Genomic DNA, 21,012 nt, shown 5'->3' with positions numbered 1-21,012 from the left:
ATGATGGAAGCCTGGCTAACTTTTCCTTAATGATACCTATCAAGGCTGAGAAGCAATCAATGAGTGGAGCTTAGTGTGTTGGGAATTTGAAAGTGGTTACTTAATGTTGTGAATCTTCTAAAAAGACAAGGCAGAGACCTGGAAAAAAGCAGGGACTGGTGAGGTTAGGGCTACCTATCCCAGAATCTTTGTGACAATCACAGGGACAGAGCTGAGTATCAACATTGTAACATTATCCCAGTAACATGTATGGATTGCATTATATTTATATTTATTTTTATATATTATTTTTATAACAAATTATCAAACATCATTGTATAAAGATATTGTAGCTGATAAAAGCAGGGATTATCCCACTGGTCTCCCCAGGAGCTCTGGTTTTGCTTAGGTTAGGTCATCAGATGTTCCCAGGGTGGTTCCAACACTAGATCTATGAGAATAATGAAAATAAATGTTAGAAAAACAGTGAATGGGCAACAATCATAATACTGCTCAGCAGATGTTTATAAAGTCAGGTTATTTTTATGTTTAAGGAGGAACCTGTCTAACATGACACATATACCCACTATGACCCACCTGATGGATCCAGAATAAAAATGTAAGAAATTCCCAAGACTTGCATTTAAGACCATCACTCTTGTTATGTCAAGATTCATTATAGCTTTTCTTTTTTTCTTTGAACTAATGATGTGTGTAACTTGGTGCTCTGAGAATGAATGGCTCCAGCCATAACAAAAAATGCAGCAACCGTTAAATACATGAGGCTCCTAGTCATGGGATTGAGATAATTTTTTTGGTAAAACAGTGTTAGTTTTTGTCAAATCCCATTCTACTTTGTAATGAGGCAAATACGTCCCCTCCATTCCTTGGTTACCAACCCCACCAAGGCACTACAGTAGAGTTCTACTGTAGTTCTATTTGCACAGTGCAAGAAATTCCATCTTTCATTGTACTCTCAGTTTATGCATTTGAAGATGAGATGGGAGACCCATCTGTGCTTTCCTCACTGGTTTCTCTCCTAGTGTAAGCATCTGGCTATGCTGAGTGTGATTCTGGTAGTGATTTTTTTTTTTAATCCAATTTGAATCTGCCATCGGAAGAGCCTATTCCTTTATCTGTTGGCAACCCAGGGAACACTGTCTCCAAAACTGAAGGAAAAAGATAACTGGCTTTGTGGGATTTATCAGGAGTTGATAATTCTCTCTTCAGTGAGGCATGAGAATGTGGCCATAGTCAGTCAATTTTGGGGCTTGAAAAAAGTAAGTGGTCAAGATGATGACTCCGGTTTATCACCTTAGTTAAGAATGAAATCAGCATCACACTGTTGGCTGGAAAACCTGAATTGTAGGTGTCCTTAAGGATGGGAACACCTTGAGATGAAGGCTTCAGCTCCTACAAGTTCAAATCTCAGAAGAAATATAGACTTTCATTGAGAAGAAGTTCATAAGCATCCACAGTTGATCTAGCGATTTTAGAACAGCTTCCCATTGAACAATATGTGCCATTTCTGCCATGGGAGAGCTGACATGCTCTAGTAAAAGAAAACTCAGAAGAAAATGGATCTATTCTAGAGCAATTAAAAACATGAAAGAACTGCTGTATCTGGGGAAACTCATTTGAGTTTAGATTCACATTATCTGTAGTAGAAGCAGCAGCAGCAACTTTGCTGGTAGTACTGTCATTTCTTAGGCATTTTATATACATCCCTTCCCCTTCATCATTACAATAATGCTGAGAGATAGATATTGTAATTTTCTTTTCATGAAAAAAGGGAACTGACCTTTAGGGGGGATGAATAACACAAAGATAGGTAGTTGGAGTAGGAATTCTAATATAGATTGGATAATTCCAAAAGTTTCCATGACCACCCCTGTTATACTGCCTCTTGGGATGTTAATTTTCTTTTTTACTGTTTCATATTCAAAAGCTTATATTGGAAGCCTGGATGTGATGAACTGATTTAATTTCCTTAGTCAAGGGTCTTTGCCTCCATATCATTTTGAGAAATGTTGTTAATAAATCAGCAAAATAATAATCTTCTGTCATTGAAAAGACTCAGTTCAGTGAAGGTCTGAGATACACCAAAATGATTGTTTTCTTCATTTTTAATTTCAAAAGTAATATCTTTAAAATGAGCAAAATTAAATTTGGAAAGAATAATTTTGTTAATGTGCAGAATTGAGGTCACCTTCAGCTTAAGGTATGGATAATATTTTATGCCTTTAACATCTTCATCATTCATATTTAAGGGTGATAATATAATGTCTAAAATAAGCAAATGCTAATACTTCAAATATGCTGCTTAATTTGAAAAATGCCTCTTTCCTCCTAGGAACCCTGTTGTCTTTGAGATGATGGACTCTGTCTTTAAATTCAGTCTTTAAATTTAGAATTCTTCAAAATCCCTGCAGTGATCTCTATCTTGTCATTTTCTTAGATGTGAGATTATAATAGATGTAGTACCAAGCTGGGGACCTGGATTCTCGGTCTACAGAAGTCAGAAGTTAGTTGGTATATCATATAAGCTCCTTAAGTTTTCCATATGCTTAATGTCTCCACTGTAATATGAGTTTGAATAGATGATAGTTAGAAAAGAGACTACTCAAATTGGTCTTGAATTTTAAAAATAAAAATCTGGGTTCTTCGCTGCCTTTAAAGCTATACTTACCTAAGACCGCACACATACATCAGGACTATACAGTATTGTTCATTTCAACATCAATCTGAAATGAAAAAGTTACGTAAGTCATAAAGTGTTTTATAGACTGTTGTAGAAGGTATACAAAAATTTGAACCTTGCTTAGGGGAAAAGATTCTTGTCAAAATGTAGCTTTATATTAAACTTTTTATCAGCCATCATTCACATTTATTTAGTTTTGTTATTTTTATTTTTTATTCATGAAAGACAGAGAGAGAGAGAGAGAGAGAGAGGCAGAGACACAGGCAGAGGGAGAAGCAGGCTCCATGCAGGGAGCCTGATGTGGGACTCGATCTCTGGTCTCCAGGATCACACCCTGGCCGAAGGCGATGCTAAACCACTGAGCCACTGGGGCTGCCCCCACATTTATTTAGTTTTATGCTATCCCTATACTTAGAATTTGAAAATAGATAAAGAAACGACAATAGTTAATAAGTGCTAATTATTGGGTGTGCACAAAATATTGAAGGATAAAGGAGCCTGAGTGCCAGAGAAGGATTTGAGTTTAGATTCACATTATCTGTAGTAGAAGCAGCAGCAGCAACTTTGCTGGTAGTACTGTCATTTCTTAGGCATTTTATATACATCTCTTCCCCTTCATCATTACAATAATGCTGAGAGATAGATATTGTAATTTTCTTTTCATGAAAAAAGGGAACTGAGCTTTAGGGGGGATGAATAACTCACAAAGATAGGTAGTTGGGTAGATGAGGCCTAAAATGAATCCTGAGATTTGATGAAAGATTTAGTTAGGTTGGAGTGAGCATTGGGCAATATAGGATGAGTCATTATGTGTAAAAATCCTTGAAGTAAGAACAAGATTAATGTACTTGAAAAATTACAAGTAGTTCAGGAGAATCAAAGCAGGAGGAACAAGAAGTAATGGTAGGTCCAACTGAAAAGGAAGTCAAGGGTTCAAATTCTTTATTACAAAACTTTAGACCCTATGGAGAGTAATTAGAGGAATATATTAACTATTTCGTGTTTTACAGAGGTGATTTTGACCTCTGCATAGAGATTAGGTTGGGTGAGGGGCATGGAAGGTGAGAGGATTAGAGAAGGGAGACCAATTGGAAGGTTGTGATTCAGGCAAGAGGTTGCCTAAACTTAAGTAACAATAATGTAGAAGTAAGTGGGGGAGACAGAGATACAGAGATGTTTGAATTGATAGGATCTGGAATTTGGATATATATGGAAAAAGGTGAAATCAAGGATCACTTGTTATCTTAGTGGGTGAATGATTATGATATTTATTAATTTAGGAAACACAAGAGGAGGTTTTAAGGGAAGATTTTGGGTGGGTTGAATTTATATTTCTTGTGGGATAAGAGAGCCCCCTGAAGAGTTGGATAAAATGCTCAGTGTGGAAGGAAGAGATCCTGGCTAATGGAAGAGATTTGGATATTAAGGTCCTGTCCATGGCTGAGAACACTCCAGGAAAATGTAATATAATGAAAAAGAGCAAGGAAAAAAACTAGAAAAGAGAAATGATGGCTAGAAGAAGAAGATAATATGAGATAGAATGAGAAGGGAAGAATCCTGGAAGTACAAAAGGTAGAAAATAGGGATACCAAAGTAATTGTATCAAAAGGGAAGAAATAGTTGTAGGTATCAGGTGTTTTTTCAGAGAAGGCTGCTAAGCTAATGACTGAGAAATGCTTGTTAGATTTGGGAAGAAGGAGATTGTCAGTGTAATGTTATTAGTGGCATGGTTCTGTCAGAAGTCCTGCAATGGGCTGAAGACTTAATAGATGTAAGAAATGAGAATATATACTATTATTTGAAAAATCTTGGTTGTAAGGAAAAATAGCTAGGGAATAGTGTCCAAAGTACCTTATTTAAGGTCAGGAGATAAGTAACTTTAAATTAGATGGAGCCAGGAAAAAGGAAATGTTGAAACAAAAGAAGAGTAGTATAACTAATGGAAGAAGATTCCAAGGAAGTGGAATAGATAGAATTCGGAGACATAAAACTGACCTGGCACTATTTTTTTTTCTACTTTCCCAATAATTTTGGATTTCAGTCAATTAAATCTTTTGGTATCTATACTTTGCTTTTGTCATTATTAGCGAAGTTAGGGCTAAATCTATGACCGTAACCTGGAGCGAGAGCAACAGACTCTTGTTGAATAAACCTATGATTTTCCTAACATCAGGTAACCCTTGCATATTCCTTCAACCATTTGTAAAAGGAGAATTAAAAATGGTACCTAATACTTGGAATTGTTTTAGATTATCTTATAAATGTATACATAGAAGTCTCCTATTCTGCTTCACTTTTAGTAATGGCTTAATAAATGCTAGCTATGGTGTTGAGGATCTCATAAAACCTACTTACACTAAGAAATGTGACCAACCATAGGGGATAAGCCAGTGTTCCCTGAAGTATGAGCAGAAGAAAGGGGGAGAAGGAGGGGAGAGTCTGTTTTCTTGCCCAGCTGCCTCTTGGCTATTTGCAATTGTCTCCTTTCAAGATTGTGATGATCAACTCCAGTATGTAACAATGGCTTTCTGAAAACTTCTGGAAACCATAGTTAATGCCCATTAGCACTCTGTTGGGACATTTTAGAGGAAACCTAGTAATGAATTCTCAGAGAATCAACAGGGATGAACTGACTGAATGATGGGTGAAGGGAAAAAAATAAATTCAAGTCCTATTTTACAGCTGTTTCTATAGTTAATGGGCTTCTATGGAATAAAAAAAATGAACTAGTTCTAGTTCATTGAGAGTACCATGGTGAAAGTAAAAGAATTACACTAATTTTTCTATTTGCTTGTCATTTGAAGATAAGGGTGAGGGATAGGGATAGATCACCACATAATGAGACTCTGGTTTAGTCTGGTTCAGAAGCATCTTTTGCCATTCTTCTAGTGACTCTGCCAAGTATATAGAATAGTAGATAGAGGTGGATCCCTGGATTTAAATGACTTGGAGTCGCTGTAATAGATGGGCATTATTTTTAAGGAAAAAATTTGTCAGGCAAATATGGGGCAAGGATATTTAATATATCCCAAATATTACAAGGTAACAGGACAAATAGTCATGCCAAGTATTGAGAATCAAAGCAAATGCTGTTCTAACATGAAGTCAGAAAGCAGAGGCCAGCTCACTTACCTAGCTGTAAGATTAGTTTAGAAAGACCATCTTAAAGGCTAATGGAAACAGCAGAGTCTAATCTTCGAGTGTTCCAGACAATCACATGTGCATGAGTGCCTCAACTCCATTTATTTCCATCTTCTCTAGCAATTACTGAAAAATTGGCTATTCAGCAGCAGCACTGCTCTATATTTGCTGATTATAAAGCAGGAAAATTGTTATGAACCTGCCTTTTCATCATTGTAGTTGAAAATACAAAGTTTTTAAATGGTAATATGTTATAATAAAAAAATCTAAAAAGCAAAAAAGCAAGAGACTTGAAGGAAACGTGTTGTGTGCAATTGTTCAGTTTTTCTTGTATGATGTCAAAAAGAAAGTGTGTATCTGGACAAACAGATAACAAAGGGACTAGGAAAAGTTTACGAAACTGATACCTTTTGACAGCATGTAAAAAAAATAGTCCTTTTTCTTAATAATTGAATGATACTCTTCGCAAAATCTGGTAACAACTTTGAGGTAAGGTAGTTTTATTTTTCTGGGATAAGGCAACCTAATTCAGCTGTTGTAGGTAGATAGTAAAGGAAGGGTCTGCTCAATTGTTTTATGCTAAGTGTTTTTTTTTTTTTTATGATAGTCACACAAAGAGAGAGAGAGAGAGGCAGAGACACAGGCAGAGGGAGAAGCAGGCTCCATACACTGGGAGCCCAACGTGGGATTTGATCCCGGGTCTCCAGGATCACGCCCTGGGCCAAAGGCAGGTGCTAAACCGCTGCGCCACCCAGGGATCCCATATGCTAAGTGTTTTAATGTGATAATGACCAAAATATTCTAACGATCTAGCTCCTCTAGTTTTATGTTTGATTTCACTTGGCTTGAATTTTCATAAAAGATGAACACGATCTGTTTCTCAGCAGAATTTAAAGAATATGCTTTTGTTCTTCATCTGGAGTTCTAACTTTATAAATTGCTACAAACAAGATTGGCTAATAGGGTGTGAACGTAGAAATTGGAAGAGAAATCAGAATCTCCCAGGGTATTAAGCAGAAAAATGAACAAGGTGATGTAGCTCAGTTTAGCAAACTAATTAGGACATTTTTAGGTGCTGTACAGTCAAAATCAAAATTTCACTAAAATGTTAGGCAAGTCTGGGATACGAGTGCAAACTTTTAAATTTTTAAATTCTAGCTAACATGCAGTATAACTAGTTTCAGGGTATGATATAGTGATTCAACACTTCTATATAACACCCAGTGCTCACTGCATAGTGCTCCTTAATCCTCATCACTCGTTTAGCCCATCCTCCCCCCAAACCTCCCCTCTGGTAACCATCAGTTCTCTACAGTTAAGAGTCTGTTTCTCAGTTTGCCTCTTTTCTTTTCCCCCTTTGATCATTTGTTTCTTAAACTCCACATAGGAATGAGATCATATGGTACTTGTCCTTCTCTGACTAACTTACTTCACTTACCCTAACACTCTAGCTCCATCATGTTGTTGCAAATGGCAAGATTTCATTCTTTTTTTATGGTAATATCCCATTGTGTGTGTGTGTGTGTGTGTGTGTGTGTGTGTGTATACACACCGCATCTTCTTTATCCATTCATCAGTTGATGGAAACTTGGGCTGTTTCCACAATTTGGCTATTGTAGATAATGCTGCTATAAACAGAGGTATATGTGCCTCTCGGAATCAGTATTTTTGTATCTTTTGGGTAAATACCTAGTAGTGCAATTGTTGGATCATAGGGTAGTTCTATTTTTAAACTTTTGAGGAACCTCCATACTGTTTGCCAGGGTGGCTGTATCAGTTTACATTCCAACCAACAGTGCAAGAAGGTTTCCCTTTCTCCACATCCTCACCAATGCCTGTTGTTTCTTGTGTTGTTTGATTTGAGCTATTTTGACAGGTGGGTGCTGGTATCTTCTTTTAGTTTTGTTATGTATTTCCCTGATGTTCAGTGATGTTGAACATCTTTTCATATGTCTGTTGGCCATCTGTATATTGTCTTTGGAAAAATGTCTTTTCATGTCTTCTACCCATTTTTTTTTAAAGATTTTATTTATTTATTCATGACAGACACACAGAGAGGGAGGGAGAGAGGCAGAGACACAGGCAGAGGGAGAAGCAGGCCCCATGCAGGGAGCCCAACATGGGACTCGATCCCAGGTCCCCAGGATCCGGCCCCAGCCTGAAGGCAGCGCTAAACTGCTGAGCCACCTGGGCTGCCCCTTCTACCCATTTTTAACTGGATTATTTTTTAGGTGATGAGTTTCGTAAGTTCCTTATATATTTTGGATACTAACTCTTTATCAGATATATCATTTAAGGTTTGCCTAAATTTTAAGAAGCCACTGCAAGTATAAAAGCTGCTATTGAGAAAAGAGACATTTTCTAGCTGGTAAAGAAAACCAGACCAGTTTAAATCCTAGTTTAAAACATTTAACAAAATATCAGAGCACAGACCAGGTCCACCTGCAACACCAGGCTGCAGAGCCCAGCCACGCAGCCTAAACTGGGCTCTCCTCCCTTATTTAATACCTCCAGCCTGCATACAGGTATAACACTAAGTACCTGCCTCACAATGGTTTATGGGAAAAAACCGGTAGGCTCAGATGTAGTGAAAAGGATACAGTAATAAAAGAAGGAAGGTCTAGCTGGAAATACCTATGTTAAGCACAAGGTAAAATAAATGATCTGGCAATGATTTATGCAAATTACATTAAAAGGATAGAAGGAAAGCTAGGGAGGGAATATAGGGGCAAGGGAATGGAGACTCAGGGGGATTAACATTTAAAGAAAAATGAACCTAAGAATGAACAGATTAGTGGGAGTGGGGAGGGCAACTGGAAGATGTGCAAGTTCTAATTTCTTTAGCTTTTAAAGCTTGGAAGTAAATTGATAGTGTCTAAAAATTTTTGTAATTAAAAACGACCCCATTGTAAGAAAATCTTACTGTAAGGAAACATTAGTGACTATTCATTTTCAGTTGCATTTCTTTCTTGTTAAAAGTAAATTTTTATAATTAAGAGAGAAGGTATGTGATCCATGGTTATAAAAGTACTTCTATCTACTGATACCTATATACATATGCGTGTACATATGTAAAGTAAAATTCACAAAAGATTTACCCTCACTGTGTGAGATGGACTCTGATATCTCTACCATATTTTTTTCTTCATTTTAAGAAGCTGTTAATATGTTACAACCTAAGGTTTAAAACCACTGCACTACACTTTGTTAACAAAAGGATTTATGAATATAGGCAATAAAGTTTTGCAACTGCCTCAATTTGCTTTTAAATTAGCATAACAAGGAAACAGTAACTTTTTTTTTTGTCTTTACAATGAAAGCATCAGGAAAAGTCTGCCAAGTGATGGCATTTCAGTAACAAAGGAAAGAGTACATCTGAGTACATAAATTGTTAAAATACTGTGCAGCGCGAGGGAGAGGGTTAAATTTTCTTACCTCTGAATCACAGTAGATGGGAGGTGAGTTTATGGAACAGCACTTGGAGGCAAAGTCTGAGCGCTTGTCAATCAACCCTTGGAGGTCCGTTGCACTGGCATCAGGGAATTGTGCTTTTAATCCCTCTGTTAGTCTGAAAGACCATATTTTTGTACAGTTTTACTAGTTGTATTTTATAAACCTTTCTAATGCAAAATGATAACCCACTCCAGGTCTTTTAAAATTAAAAAAAATTGAAGTAGTTGCTCTTAAATTTCAGATCTGTGGAGTAATTATTTAGCAATTCAATTTGCTCCTGGATTTGACTTCCAGGCCTTCCCCTTTCATTTGTTCAATTATATTAACATGAACGATTTCCTCTCCTATTCTTCCTGACTTTCATCTTCTCTGCAGTACTAGATTTCAAGCTCCTTAAAGAGTATTTCCTTCATGGGATTTTATGCCACCTTAATACTCTTACTTTTCTCTTATTTTATACAATTTCCCCCTTGGGTGCCTGCTTCTTGACTGGCTAAGAAAGTCTCTGTGTTGGGAAACACAGAGAGGGTCAGACACTTTGGCTCTTGTTTTTAGCCCTACTATCAATTAAGTCTCCATCTAACTTTCAAGATGGTGCTAGGATTTGAGTTTTCTGGATTCTCTCCCAGTTTGAATGGTCTATGTGATTTTGGTATCTCTCTACTCTTAAAATCAGCAGCTCAACCTAGTTTTAACATGATCTTCTCCAGAAACTGTTTGCCAGCCTTGTTTTGGGCAGAGATGGTAGAAATCCAAATTTATCTGGTTGGGATAAGGTAGATGCTGGGAAAGGACAAGAGGATGAGGGAGACTAGTTTGCTCATAAAAGCATTATTGAAAGGAGTCAGTCCCAGTTGGAAGGGCAGGCAAGTCTGCCCAGAAGAAACTCAGGTGATGGAGAAAGAAAAAATGTGTGTGCATTTGTGTACACTCGTGCAGAATTTCAAATATCTGGATGCAGTGGTCTTAATCTTTGATGTCATAGCCCTGAATGTCAATTCTACTCCATTGCTATTTTTAATGTATTGAGATTATATAAATTATCAGTCAGTTGCCCCATGCAACACTGGAGTACAAAACTTGGATTATCTGTTTAATGTTCTGTACTGTTTTCTGATAATTTGGAAATAAACATTTTGAACTTACAGCTTTTACAATTTTTTATTTTCTTATAGAGCTTTGCTAAGGTAGTTTTCATGGGGGTCATTGAAGGAAGCATCCGATTTGGGGGATTCTTAGGTCTTTTTGTGGAGTCCTATTTGTTCTTGCTTTAGTCCTATGTTGACAAGATGATTTGAAATGGATCTAAGAAATCACTTTAATGAATTTGGGAATGCCGTGGGTAAAATTTCTTTCATTACCATGGCCTTTCTTGTCTTACTTAAGAAACATGGCAGTTGACTGTTGTACAACAGTGTTGGTGATTTTCAAGTTTTAGAGAATGCATGCTGGTCATGAGTGGTACTACCACTTGATTGGCAGTTTGGGTTGTCTTGTCAGACACAATATACCATGAAGTTAGATAACCTTTTTTTTTTTTTTTAGCAGTTTTCTAGTTCCTCAGTTATGTGTAGTGACATCTACATTTAGCTTTAGGGCAAGAATGTTGATGAACTATGGGCTAACTTGGTGTGTTTTGAATCAAGCAGATCTTGTAATTTATACTTCTGTGGCTATGTTCTAATTGATCTCTCACCTGATACACATGACTTTTCTCCCCACTGTGAAAAGAACTCCATTTCTTCCTACATAGATTCTACTTTTTAAAACTCTTAATTGCACCTCTTTTTTCTATTGCTCACTTAGCACACCTTAAATCTTCAATTATACGTTCAAATTACCATACCAAACTACAATTATTGATAAATGTGAAGGAAACAGCCAGAAAAATCTTACTTTTTCTTAAACTCAGTAAAAGTGTTTTCCGAATAATCTGCACATAGTTTTTGTCCCTTGTCAATGAAAGAAGATAATTCCTTTTTCAGTTGAGGTCCCTGTAAGAAAACAATTGCATACAAAATTATTTGTCTTGAAGCATTGTTCTAGAAGACATTAAATTAGAATTCCATTTAATGTATTAGTATGTGTGTGTTTTTATTTATGCCAGACATTGGCAAGTATTTTCTATGTAAGACCAGATAGTAAATATTTTAGATTTTGTAAACCATATATAGTCTCTTCTGTAATTATTCAACTTTGCCAATATGACACAAAAGCAGCTATAAGCAATGTGTAAACAAGGAGGAAGGCTGTGTTCTAGTGACTTTATGAACACTGAATTTTTAGTTTCACATTTTTTGTGCCCTAAAATTAAAAACAAATCCTTTAAAAATATAAGACCATCCTTAGCTCATAGGCCATACAAACACAGGCACTGGATCAGATTTGGCCCATGAGCTACAGTTTTCCAACCCTTTTCCAATCTCTGCCAAGGTTGAGAAAATGTAGTAAGTGTACCTGAGCATTCATACAGCCAGTAGAATCTTCAGAGTCGCAGCATTCTGCAAGGCTTTTCAGGGTTGGCTCAAGTATTTTACTGAGGAATACTTCTGGAAGATGAGTTCTCCTACTTAATTCAAATGTATACCTGGCACCAGGGGAAAAGGAGAGAATACTCTTTAACATGAGTAGATTTGTGTTTGTGTGTCATACTAGAAATTTGACGTCTATTTTAAAGGTTGACCACCTGGCTTCTGCATCTTAATGAAAAATAAATAATTTAGGGATGACTTGGATTGCTCAGTGGTTGAGCATCTGCCTTTGGCTCAGGGCATGATCCCAGGTTCGAGTCCCACATCAGGCTCCCCACAGGGAACCAGCTTCTCCCTCTGCCTATAGTCTCTGCCTCTCTCTCATGAGATAAATAAAATAAATAAGATAAAATAATAAAATAAAATAATAAATAAAATCATGAATAAATAAAATCTTTTTAAAAAATAAAAAATAAAAGATTTAGGTAAAACTGACTCCAAATCAACAGGTTTTGGATTAATATTCTCAATGAAATGCAAATTATTAGTAGTAGCTTTGGAGCTATTCTGAGTAGTTAATACTGTATTAAAGCTCTGTGTGTACTATATATACACATATGTATATATTCTATATAAACATATCTATTTCAAATGCATATGGAACTAACTTTTATGTAACTATAATACAATGAACCCTACATAAAGCTTCAAGTAGGCACCTCAAGTGGCTTTTCTGTGTAAGTAGATCTGTAAATCCTTCCATTATCTTATTCCATTGCTCTCTATGCATTTATAAAAATATTCGGTCAACTATAAATCAGTCTAAAGTTAATCTAAATTATTCTAATATTGGTAATTTTCTGACCTGTTAATCCAACTTATTTGTGAAATATTTCTATGCCCTGAATATGCATATACTCAGACCTTATGCAGCTCATGGCATAAACAAACATATGATTTATTTTTAGTTCTTAGTTGGATGAAAACAGATAAAGGTTTACCATTTCTTCTCATTTAATTTCTTTGTAATCTAATGCTAGTGAATGTCAATACTGTCAAGAAAAAAATTTACTCTGGTCAACTCTACTTACTGATCTATGGCTTTGGTGTTTCCTTTATCACATACATCCGCATTTGCAGGCAACTCAATGGCTGGCAGCTCAGGTGTTGGAGCAGCTGGCATGAAGTAAGCGCACACAAAAATGTCCATGGGCGTTTTTTCTTGACAACAGTCCTTGAACTTAGAATTCTTTGTGGATAAGTTATCACAGATTTTTACTGTGTATTCAGGTAGCTATAAAAGCAATTGTGAGTTTGTGCATTGTTAGCTTCCTGGTTGGCCTAATTAAAAATAAGAAAATCTTAGGTAGGCTTATAAGCCCTGGCATGGTATATATGAAAGGTTATAAGTAAGGTTCTTGAAAAACGCCTATTAACACAGACATGTTTTCTTAGTGGAAAAAGACCAAGCAATATGACATGTCTGTTTCTAAAGAGATCTACAGACTTGGAGTAACCTTTATTAAAGCAACTATTCAAATTCATATCCACTTAAAAGGATTGTGTAATTGAAAAAATGGTGAAGAAAATGATCAAGTCATCACAGGTATAAACATGAACAGCTTCCAATCTTCCAATAATATATTGGTTGAAATATTGTTCAATAGAACTTTGTGATGAAATGATCTGTATCTATACTGTTCAATACTATTGAGCATTTGAAATGTGGCTAGTGGTGTGCCTGGCTGGCTCAGGTGGTAGATCATGTGGCTCTTGATCTCAGGGTTGTGAGTTCTAGCTCCATGCTGGGTGTAGAGATTACTAAATATATTTAATTTTTTTTTTAAATGTGGCTAGTGTTACCAAGGAATCGAAGTTTATCAAGTTTAAGAAGTCAAATAAATTTAATTATGATTAACCTGTATTGGGCTGTGCAGGTAAAATAAGGTCAGGGGAGTTAGATAATCTTGTCCTCATGTGTAGACTTGGCCATTTAATAGTTGTAAGACTTCAAATTATTCATCCTTGTTAATCTTGTTTCCTTATTAATGGAGTTAACAATACACTTAAATTTCAGGATGATTCACTGAGATGATGTATGAAAAAGCAACATAGATCCCATAGCAACATGGGATTCTTAGTGCATGGCACATGATGAGGATTCTCTTACCTCCTTGGCCATGCAGTCCTCAGAGGTAGACTCACAGCACTTGGAGAGAACTGTGTTGATCTCTTCAGCTAGTGGCAAAACATCCTCCAGCTCAGCAGTTGGCACTTTCTGTGCTAATTTTATGAGATGGCTAAGTAGTTAAAAATGAATTGTTAGGTGGCTAATATTGTTTTTTGGGTTTTGTTATGAACATACAGTCTGGAAGAATAATACCATAATTTCAACTCTGTCCTCAGTAGCTGCATGGAACACATCTGCTATGTGATGGATCCTATGTGCTAGAGCCACTATTCAAAATTCAATCATCCCCAAGGAATCATTTCCTATTTTTTGTACTTATATGTAGCTTTTTTTTTTTTTTAATGCAAGACCTACCTACTTGAAATATGCCTTTAAAATGTTAGATCTAGGGGGATCCCTGGATGGCTCAGCGGTTTAGTGCCTGCCTTTGGCCCAGGGGGTGGTTCTAGACTTCCCGGGTTGAGTCTCACATCAGGCTCCCTCGATGGAGCCTGCTTCTCTCTGCCTGTGTCTCTGCCTCTGTCTCTTTCTCTGTGTCTCTCATGAATAAATAAATAAAATCTTAAAAAAAAATTTAGGTCCAAAAGAGCAATAAAGTACTAACATCCCTATTCATAAGGCCAATACTCTTTTTTTTGTGTGTGTGTGGCCTTTCACTGTACTTTAAAAAATGGTTTGTGGGACACCTGGGTGGCTCAGCGGTTGAGCGTCTGCCTTCGGCCTAGGGCGTGATCCTGGAGGTCTCAGAGCGAGTCCCTCATCAGGCTCCCTGCGTGGAGCCTGCTTCTCCCTCTGCCTGTGTCTGTGTGTCTCTCATGAATAAATAATTTTTTAAAAAAATGGTTTATAAATTCATTTAGAAACTAAAGATAAAACAAGAAGGAATAAGACCTATGACCCTAGATCACAGAATAATAAATGTTGGGTTTTGGTGTATAACCTTGAAGAATTTTCTAAGGTTTATCAAGTATTAAGTATTTCATAAGGGATTATGTATACTCTGCTATACTATTTATACATTTGTCTTTTTCACTTAATATATCAGGGATATTTTCTATATTAAGTATTATTTTTAAATTGTGACAAAAAATTTACTTTGCCATCTTACCTTTTAAAGTATGTAACTTGGTAATGTTAATTTTTACTATAAATAAGTATCTGTAAATATAATAGATTTCTGGAATCTTTCCATCTTGCTAAACTGAAACTGTATATCCATTAAACACTGACAGCATCTACCTCAGTCTTTTGGCAACCACCTTTTCACTACTTTAGATATTACACCTAAGGGGAATCATATAGTATTTGTCCTCCTGGTACTGCTTATTTTGCTTAGCATAATGTCTTAGCATTCATCCATGTTGTAGCATGTGACAGGCTTTTTTCAAGGTTGCATATTATTCCAATGTATGTATATACCGCATTTGCTTTATTTATTGGTAGACATTTGAGTTTCTTCTATCTCTTGGCTATTGTAAATAATGCTGCAATGAACATGCGTATGAAAATATCTTTGAGATTCTACTTCGAATGCAAAGGTGGGATTCTATTTTTAAATTTTTGAGGAAACTCCATACTGGCTGCACCATTTTGCATTCGCATTAATAGTGCACGAGAACTTCAATTTCTCCACATTCTTGCCAACATTCATTTTCTGTTTTGGTAGTAGCCATCTTAATGAGTGTGAGGTGACATCTCATTGTGGTTTTGACTTGCCTTTATTTTATGATTACTAATGGTGAACATCTTTCCATATGCTTATCGGCCATTTATATATCTCTAAGAGAATTGTTTAAACAACTTGATTGAAAAAAATTGAATACTTTCTTATTGAGTTATGGAAGTTCCTAATATTCTGGACATTGAACCCTTATTAGATATACTTGTAAATATTTTCTCATTCTGTAGTTGTCTTTTTACACACAGAAGTTTGTTTGTAGTTCCATTTGTCTATTTTTGCTTTTGTTGTGTAGGTCATTTCTAAGAAATCATCACCAAATATAATGTTCTGAAGCTTTCCCTTTCGTCTAAGAGTTTTATAGTCTTAGGCCTTATGTTTTGATTTAATCCATTTTGAATTTTAGTATATGTATAAGGTAAGGGTTCAATTTCCTTCTTTAGCATGTGGATATCCAATTTTCCCAGCACCATTTGTTGAAGAGACCATCCTTTTTCCAGTGTGTAGCCCAGCACCCCCATTGAAATTCATTTGGCCAAATATGTAAGAGTGTATTTCTGAGCTCTCTGTTCCATTAATCTCTATTTTTTTAATGCCAGTACCATAGCATCTTACTACTGCCATGTAGTATGTTTTGAAATCCTAAAATGTGAGGCCTCCAACTTCTTTTCCAAGATTGTTAAGGCTACATAGAGTCCCTTGACATTCTATATGAATTTTAGGATGCTTTTGTTTTTAATATTGCTGCAAGAAATGCCATTGTGATATCGATAGGGATTGCACTAGATCTGTAGTTTTCTTTGAATAGTATGACCATTTTAACAATATTATTCCATTCAAAGAGCACAGAGTGTCTTTACATTTACTTGTATCTTCTTTAGTTTCTTTTACCAATATTTTATATTTTTCATTATACATCTTTTTACAATAGAATTATAACAAACCATATGGCATTCTCATATAGATATACTGTAATATGAATGTTCTCCATTGTAGGGAAATTTCAGAAGACTCTAATTTTTTCATATTTAAAAAGAAATGTTGCAGCAATATATTAGCTAAATCTTTGCTCACATTCAATGCTACTTACCTGAGATAAATTCCCACACTAATGCAAGTATAAATTAATGATTAAATTAGTCATATATTTTATAGGTGGTTTTATATTACAAATCCTTATGTTCTACTTGCCAAATACACTATCTTAATGCAAAAGGAAAACTAAAGGGAAGGTCTAAAGAAAATGCTATTTTAGTGTTTGAGTATATCTATTGGAAGATATATTTAAAGGACTCATGAAAGTAGTTCCTCTTAATATTAGAGAACCTTAGGATCTGATGCCAGCACAAAATAGATTTGTTTGTTTGTCTTTTCATTGCCATTAGAGGAAAAAAAGCTTGCAGATCAAAGTAAGAAGAATTAGAGACTGTAGAGACTGAAAAGATAAATCTGCAAACCCCAGAAGTCTGAGATAAGCGTTAACATAGAAACTGTCAAAATTAAAAAATGGTGTTAACTGTAGCCCACAAAAATCACCGTGAAGGTTACAAATAAAGTAAGTAATTAGAATACATTCACTAAGCTTAAAAGATACACATTATATATAGAACAAAGCTTCATGTAACAAGAATTCAGGAAATCTGATCTCAAGGAAAAAATAGGCAAAGGAAATAACAGATGAACAAAAAAGTGATTTTTAAATAAATACTGAAGAAACAACTTCTGGTGATATACCAGTTTTCCCATGAATATGTGGAAAAGGTTGATTAAAAACAAATCTCATGTTTTACAACATAGCCGTGTTCTTTATCCATATTTAATGTAGATTAAAGAACTGGACTGTATTTTTGAGAATTATAGGAGTATAAGACAATAGTGTATATATTCTATTAAAAATATTTTCTTAGAGAATCCTAATATTATGGATAGTGTAGAAGCAAACAGCTAAACATACTGATGGTGCTTGATCTTTACCTGAGTCTTGATTTCTCCTTCCCATAAGCAGCATATTGTGAACAAATTCTATTTGACATAGTGGTGAGAAGTGATAAGTGTTTCATCTGGAGTCTCTAGGAAATAAGTGAGAGAATCCTATTATTAGATGGCCAAGCAGTGTTTAGGAATGGCAACAAGAAATTATTTTTTATTACTACAAAACTGAATTCTGACAAAAGAAACTTACTAATATTCCTTTCCTAGAGGTGGTTAGGTTTATTTTTCCAATGGATGAAATGTAAAGGAGGCGTTTTAGAAAGTTTTACTGATTCCAGAATCTGAACTTCCTTATTTAAATTGAATGGCGTTAGTAGAAGAAAAAAAAAATAGAATATAACTGCATAATAAAGTGATACCTACCTCTTTCAAAAAGCAAGCTGTTGGCCTTGATGAGGTACAGCAGGACCCTACCATAGAGAGATAACTCTTGGTATAACCGACTAAGAGTGATAGAGGGGCTTGTCCATAATTAATGGAATATTCATACATAAATCTGTTGGGAGGGAAAACAGGATTGGTCAAAACATTTGTGGGAAGCAGAATCTAGTTTTTTTATAAGCACATTGATGAAAAAAGGATGCATTATGTTAGTTATATAAAAGGTGCTCAGGATTTAAGGAATCGGCAAAATACTAGTCACTTTTAATCAGTATTTTCATTAAAGTAATGTCTTAAATTTCCATACGGATTAATTGAGAGGAGGGGCTATTTGTCTCTTTACTGGCTCATGGTAATTGCTTATTAGTGTTGATTGAACAAGTTAAAATAAAACACATTTACGTTTTATTATCTATCCCAGTTTACTATTCTTGACAATTGCTACGTATACACTTGCTTATTTGCTGAAATTTTTAATTTTTAGGAGCATAAGCCCTTAAGGGTCTATAGGAGACTCTGAAATCTTGGGCAAAACCTTCTCTGAAAATTTCCAGGGATGAGAAAGCCAACAAATTTTTATAAAATCATGACCTTAACTTCAAACTTCCAAAGCCAATTTGAGTGACATTGAATTTGACTTTTGTATATGTATTTGTCATTATCATAAATATAATTGTATTGCTGTGCACATTTTAAATGCTTAGTGTTCACCAAAGCTTAAGTTTTTTTTATTCCTACATCCCTAGAAACAGTTGTCAACGTGGCCTATTATACCACATAAGTGAACATGTAATTTTGACCATCTCATTGTTTAACATTCATGAGGAGCCAGATTATATATTCATATATTAGTCTTGAAAGATCACAAAAACTAACAAAAATGGGGAAAAAATCTATCTGATGCAGTATGCATAAGGGATCCCTAGCATAAGGGGAATCACAATAGCTGTCAAATATTTGAAAATGTCACATAGGCAGGGAATCTAAGTGATTCTGTTTCAGACAATAGAACTAAGTTTGGGACTTTTAGAAAGTTGACTTCATTTCTATCTGAGAAAGGTATTTACAATAACTAGCACTGGCTGAGATGAGAAATCTTAGGTAAGAGTCAAGTTCTTATTGAAAATTGTCCAGGTTGCTGTAGAAGAGGTGTTTGTATAGAGTAGGGCATTAGATTCAACTGATATTTTTTCTGATATTTTTTGCCTTGAAGTTTTACTTAGGATACAAGCAGCTTACTTCTCAGCAAAGTCTTTGGGATCTTTCCTGAATGCCTCACATATTTCATCATTCGTTGGCTCTACATAGGTAGGAAATTCTTGTGGCTGGTGCTTCAGGGCAGCCATACAGAGTTTCCGTTCAAGGCCCTCTCTGGTACAGCACTCAGCAGTTCCTGGGTGTACTGGGAATGGAGAGTCCTTTTCACAGGACCTAGCAGACAATGCTGAGGTCTAGAATAAGAGAAGAAAAACAAGTCAACTCCTATATGGAAGTTTCCAGGCTTGTAGTTCTCTATTCAATATGACATCTTAGTCTTAAATTTAAAAATTCTCATTAGTAATGAACTGTCCATGCAAAAGCTCCATCGGATGACTTATCAACATGACAATTTGTATAGTTATAGGCAAATGCAAGGTCTTATGTTAATAAATGACTCAGACAAAAACAGAACCTTCATTAACAAGTGTGGACTGTGTTTGTAGCCATTGGAGGTTTTATTCTTCTCCATGTTTCTCTAGGGAGATATTAAGTGAGGTCATTTGAAAAAGCTCCACTGCTAATTCTGATATCCACCTGCTTTTGCTGCAAATAACCCAGGGAGAAGGAGGATCTCCTTTTATTAAATGAGCAGACTTAATTCTTGACAGCTTTAGTCTTCTACATTTGTTTGTATTCTTTTACCCAGTCATTCTGCAGTCTGCTTTTGCATCAGAATCAGAGTATATGAAATTTGGTGCCTGGGCTGTACAACGCAGAAATTCTGATTCATTAAGTCAAAGGGGAGGCCCAAAGATCTGTTTCCCAAAGCCTTGGTATTTATTCTGATGTGCAGCATAGGTTGAAAACCACTGGGGCAACTGAATGTACTGCCTCCACACTGGCACACGGATAACACTTGGGCCGACTAAGCCCATGGTAAGGGCACCACCAAAGCAACTACAGCAGCAAAATGTTATTATTGGAAAAAATCTGATATTTGGAATAAATGTAGAATTGAAATCCTTCCCATATAAAAACCTATCTTGGGATATACTTGGGGAAAAGTGCCTTGATATCCTTATACTAAGTTTGTCATCTTCTAAAAACACAACTTCTACAGATCTTTCTTATAAATGAAGGAAAGCGACATGATGAAATAGTTATGTAGACCAAAAGTAAACCTCTCCTTCTCTCCTACACCTACTTTCCATCAGACTCTCCGAACTTTAGGAATTCTTAGGAACTCTTTTTATCCTTATCTCTTTAGTCAGTGAATTCCTTTTCCATTTCTTTCCCTGGCAAACCTGTTTTTTTTTTTTTTTCTTTATTACTGTCTTTCCAAAAAAAAAAAAAGTTTGAAAAGATTCAACATATTTTTAAAAATGCTTTGAACAAACAGGAGAAAGAGGAAGGTGCTTTGAAAAAAAGTGCCATCTCTGTTTTATCATCTGTCTCTACTAATGTGGAGCTTATCTCTGGTCAAGGGATCAGGGACACCAGGGTGGCTCAGTGGTTGAGCATCTCTTTGGCTCAGGTCATGATCTTGGGGTCCTGGAATTGAGTCCTGCATCAGGTTCCCCACAGGGAGCCTGCTTCTCCCATTGCCTGTGTCTCTGCCTCTCTGTGTCTTTGATGAAAAAATAAATAAAATCTTTTTTTAAAGGGATCACTTAGCAAATACATGAAATATAAATAAAAATGTATTAGTGATCACGATTGAGAGTTTATTTTAAGGTAGGGCAGAAGGTCAAGTTGAAATAAATTTTGGGTTTTATGGAACTGGTGGTGGAAGAAAATGATTAAAATTCTTTAGAAGATATGTAAT

At 35.7% G+C, this 21,012-nt stretch overlaps 1 protein-coding gene across 1 annotated transcript in view; it reads right to left on the bottom strand.

Moving 5' to 3' along the window:
* Window positions 1-250: 250 nt before the first annotated feature.
* Window positions 251-21,012, bottom strand: part of GC (GC vitamin D binding protein) — a 34,433-nt gene continuing 13,671 nt past the window's right edge. Inside the window, exons 4-13 of the mRNA XM_025985091.2 lie at window positions 19,227-19,438; window positions 17,970-18,102; window positions 17,589-17,683; window positions 13,916-14,045; window positions 12,837-13,039; window positions 11,732-11,861; window positions 11,171-11,268; window positions 9,257-9,389; window positions 2,669-2,723; window positions 251-430 (exon numbers count right to left, since the gene is read on the bottom strand). Of these exons, the coding sequence (XP_025840876.1) occupies window positions 2,694-2,723; window positions 9,257-9,389; window positions 11,171-11,268; window positions 11,732-11,861; window positions 12,837-13,039; window positions 13,916-14,045; window positions 17,589-17,683; window positions 17,970-18,102; window positions 19,227-19,438 (1,164 nt within the window). The 3' untranslated portion in view covers window positions 251-430; window positions 2,669-2,693. The remainder of the gene's footprint in view (window positions 431-2,668; window positions 2,724-9,256; window positions 9,390-11,170; window positions 11,269-11,731; window positions 11,862-12,836; window positions 13,040-13,915; window positions 14,046-17,588; window positions 17,684-17,969; window positions 18,103-19,226; window positions 19,439-21,012) is intronic.

This window comes from Vulpes vulpes, chromosome 2, assembly GCF_048418805.1.
Source record: "Vulpes vulpes isolate BD-2025 chromosome 2, VulVul3, whole genome shotgun sequence".
NCBI lineage: Eukaryota > Metazoa > Chordata > Mammalia > Carnivora > Canidae > Vulpes > Vulpes vulpes.
The sequence above is the reverse complement of the archived record's forward strand: the minus strand, read 5'-3'. Positions and strand labels throughout refer to the sequence as shown.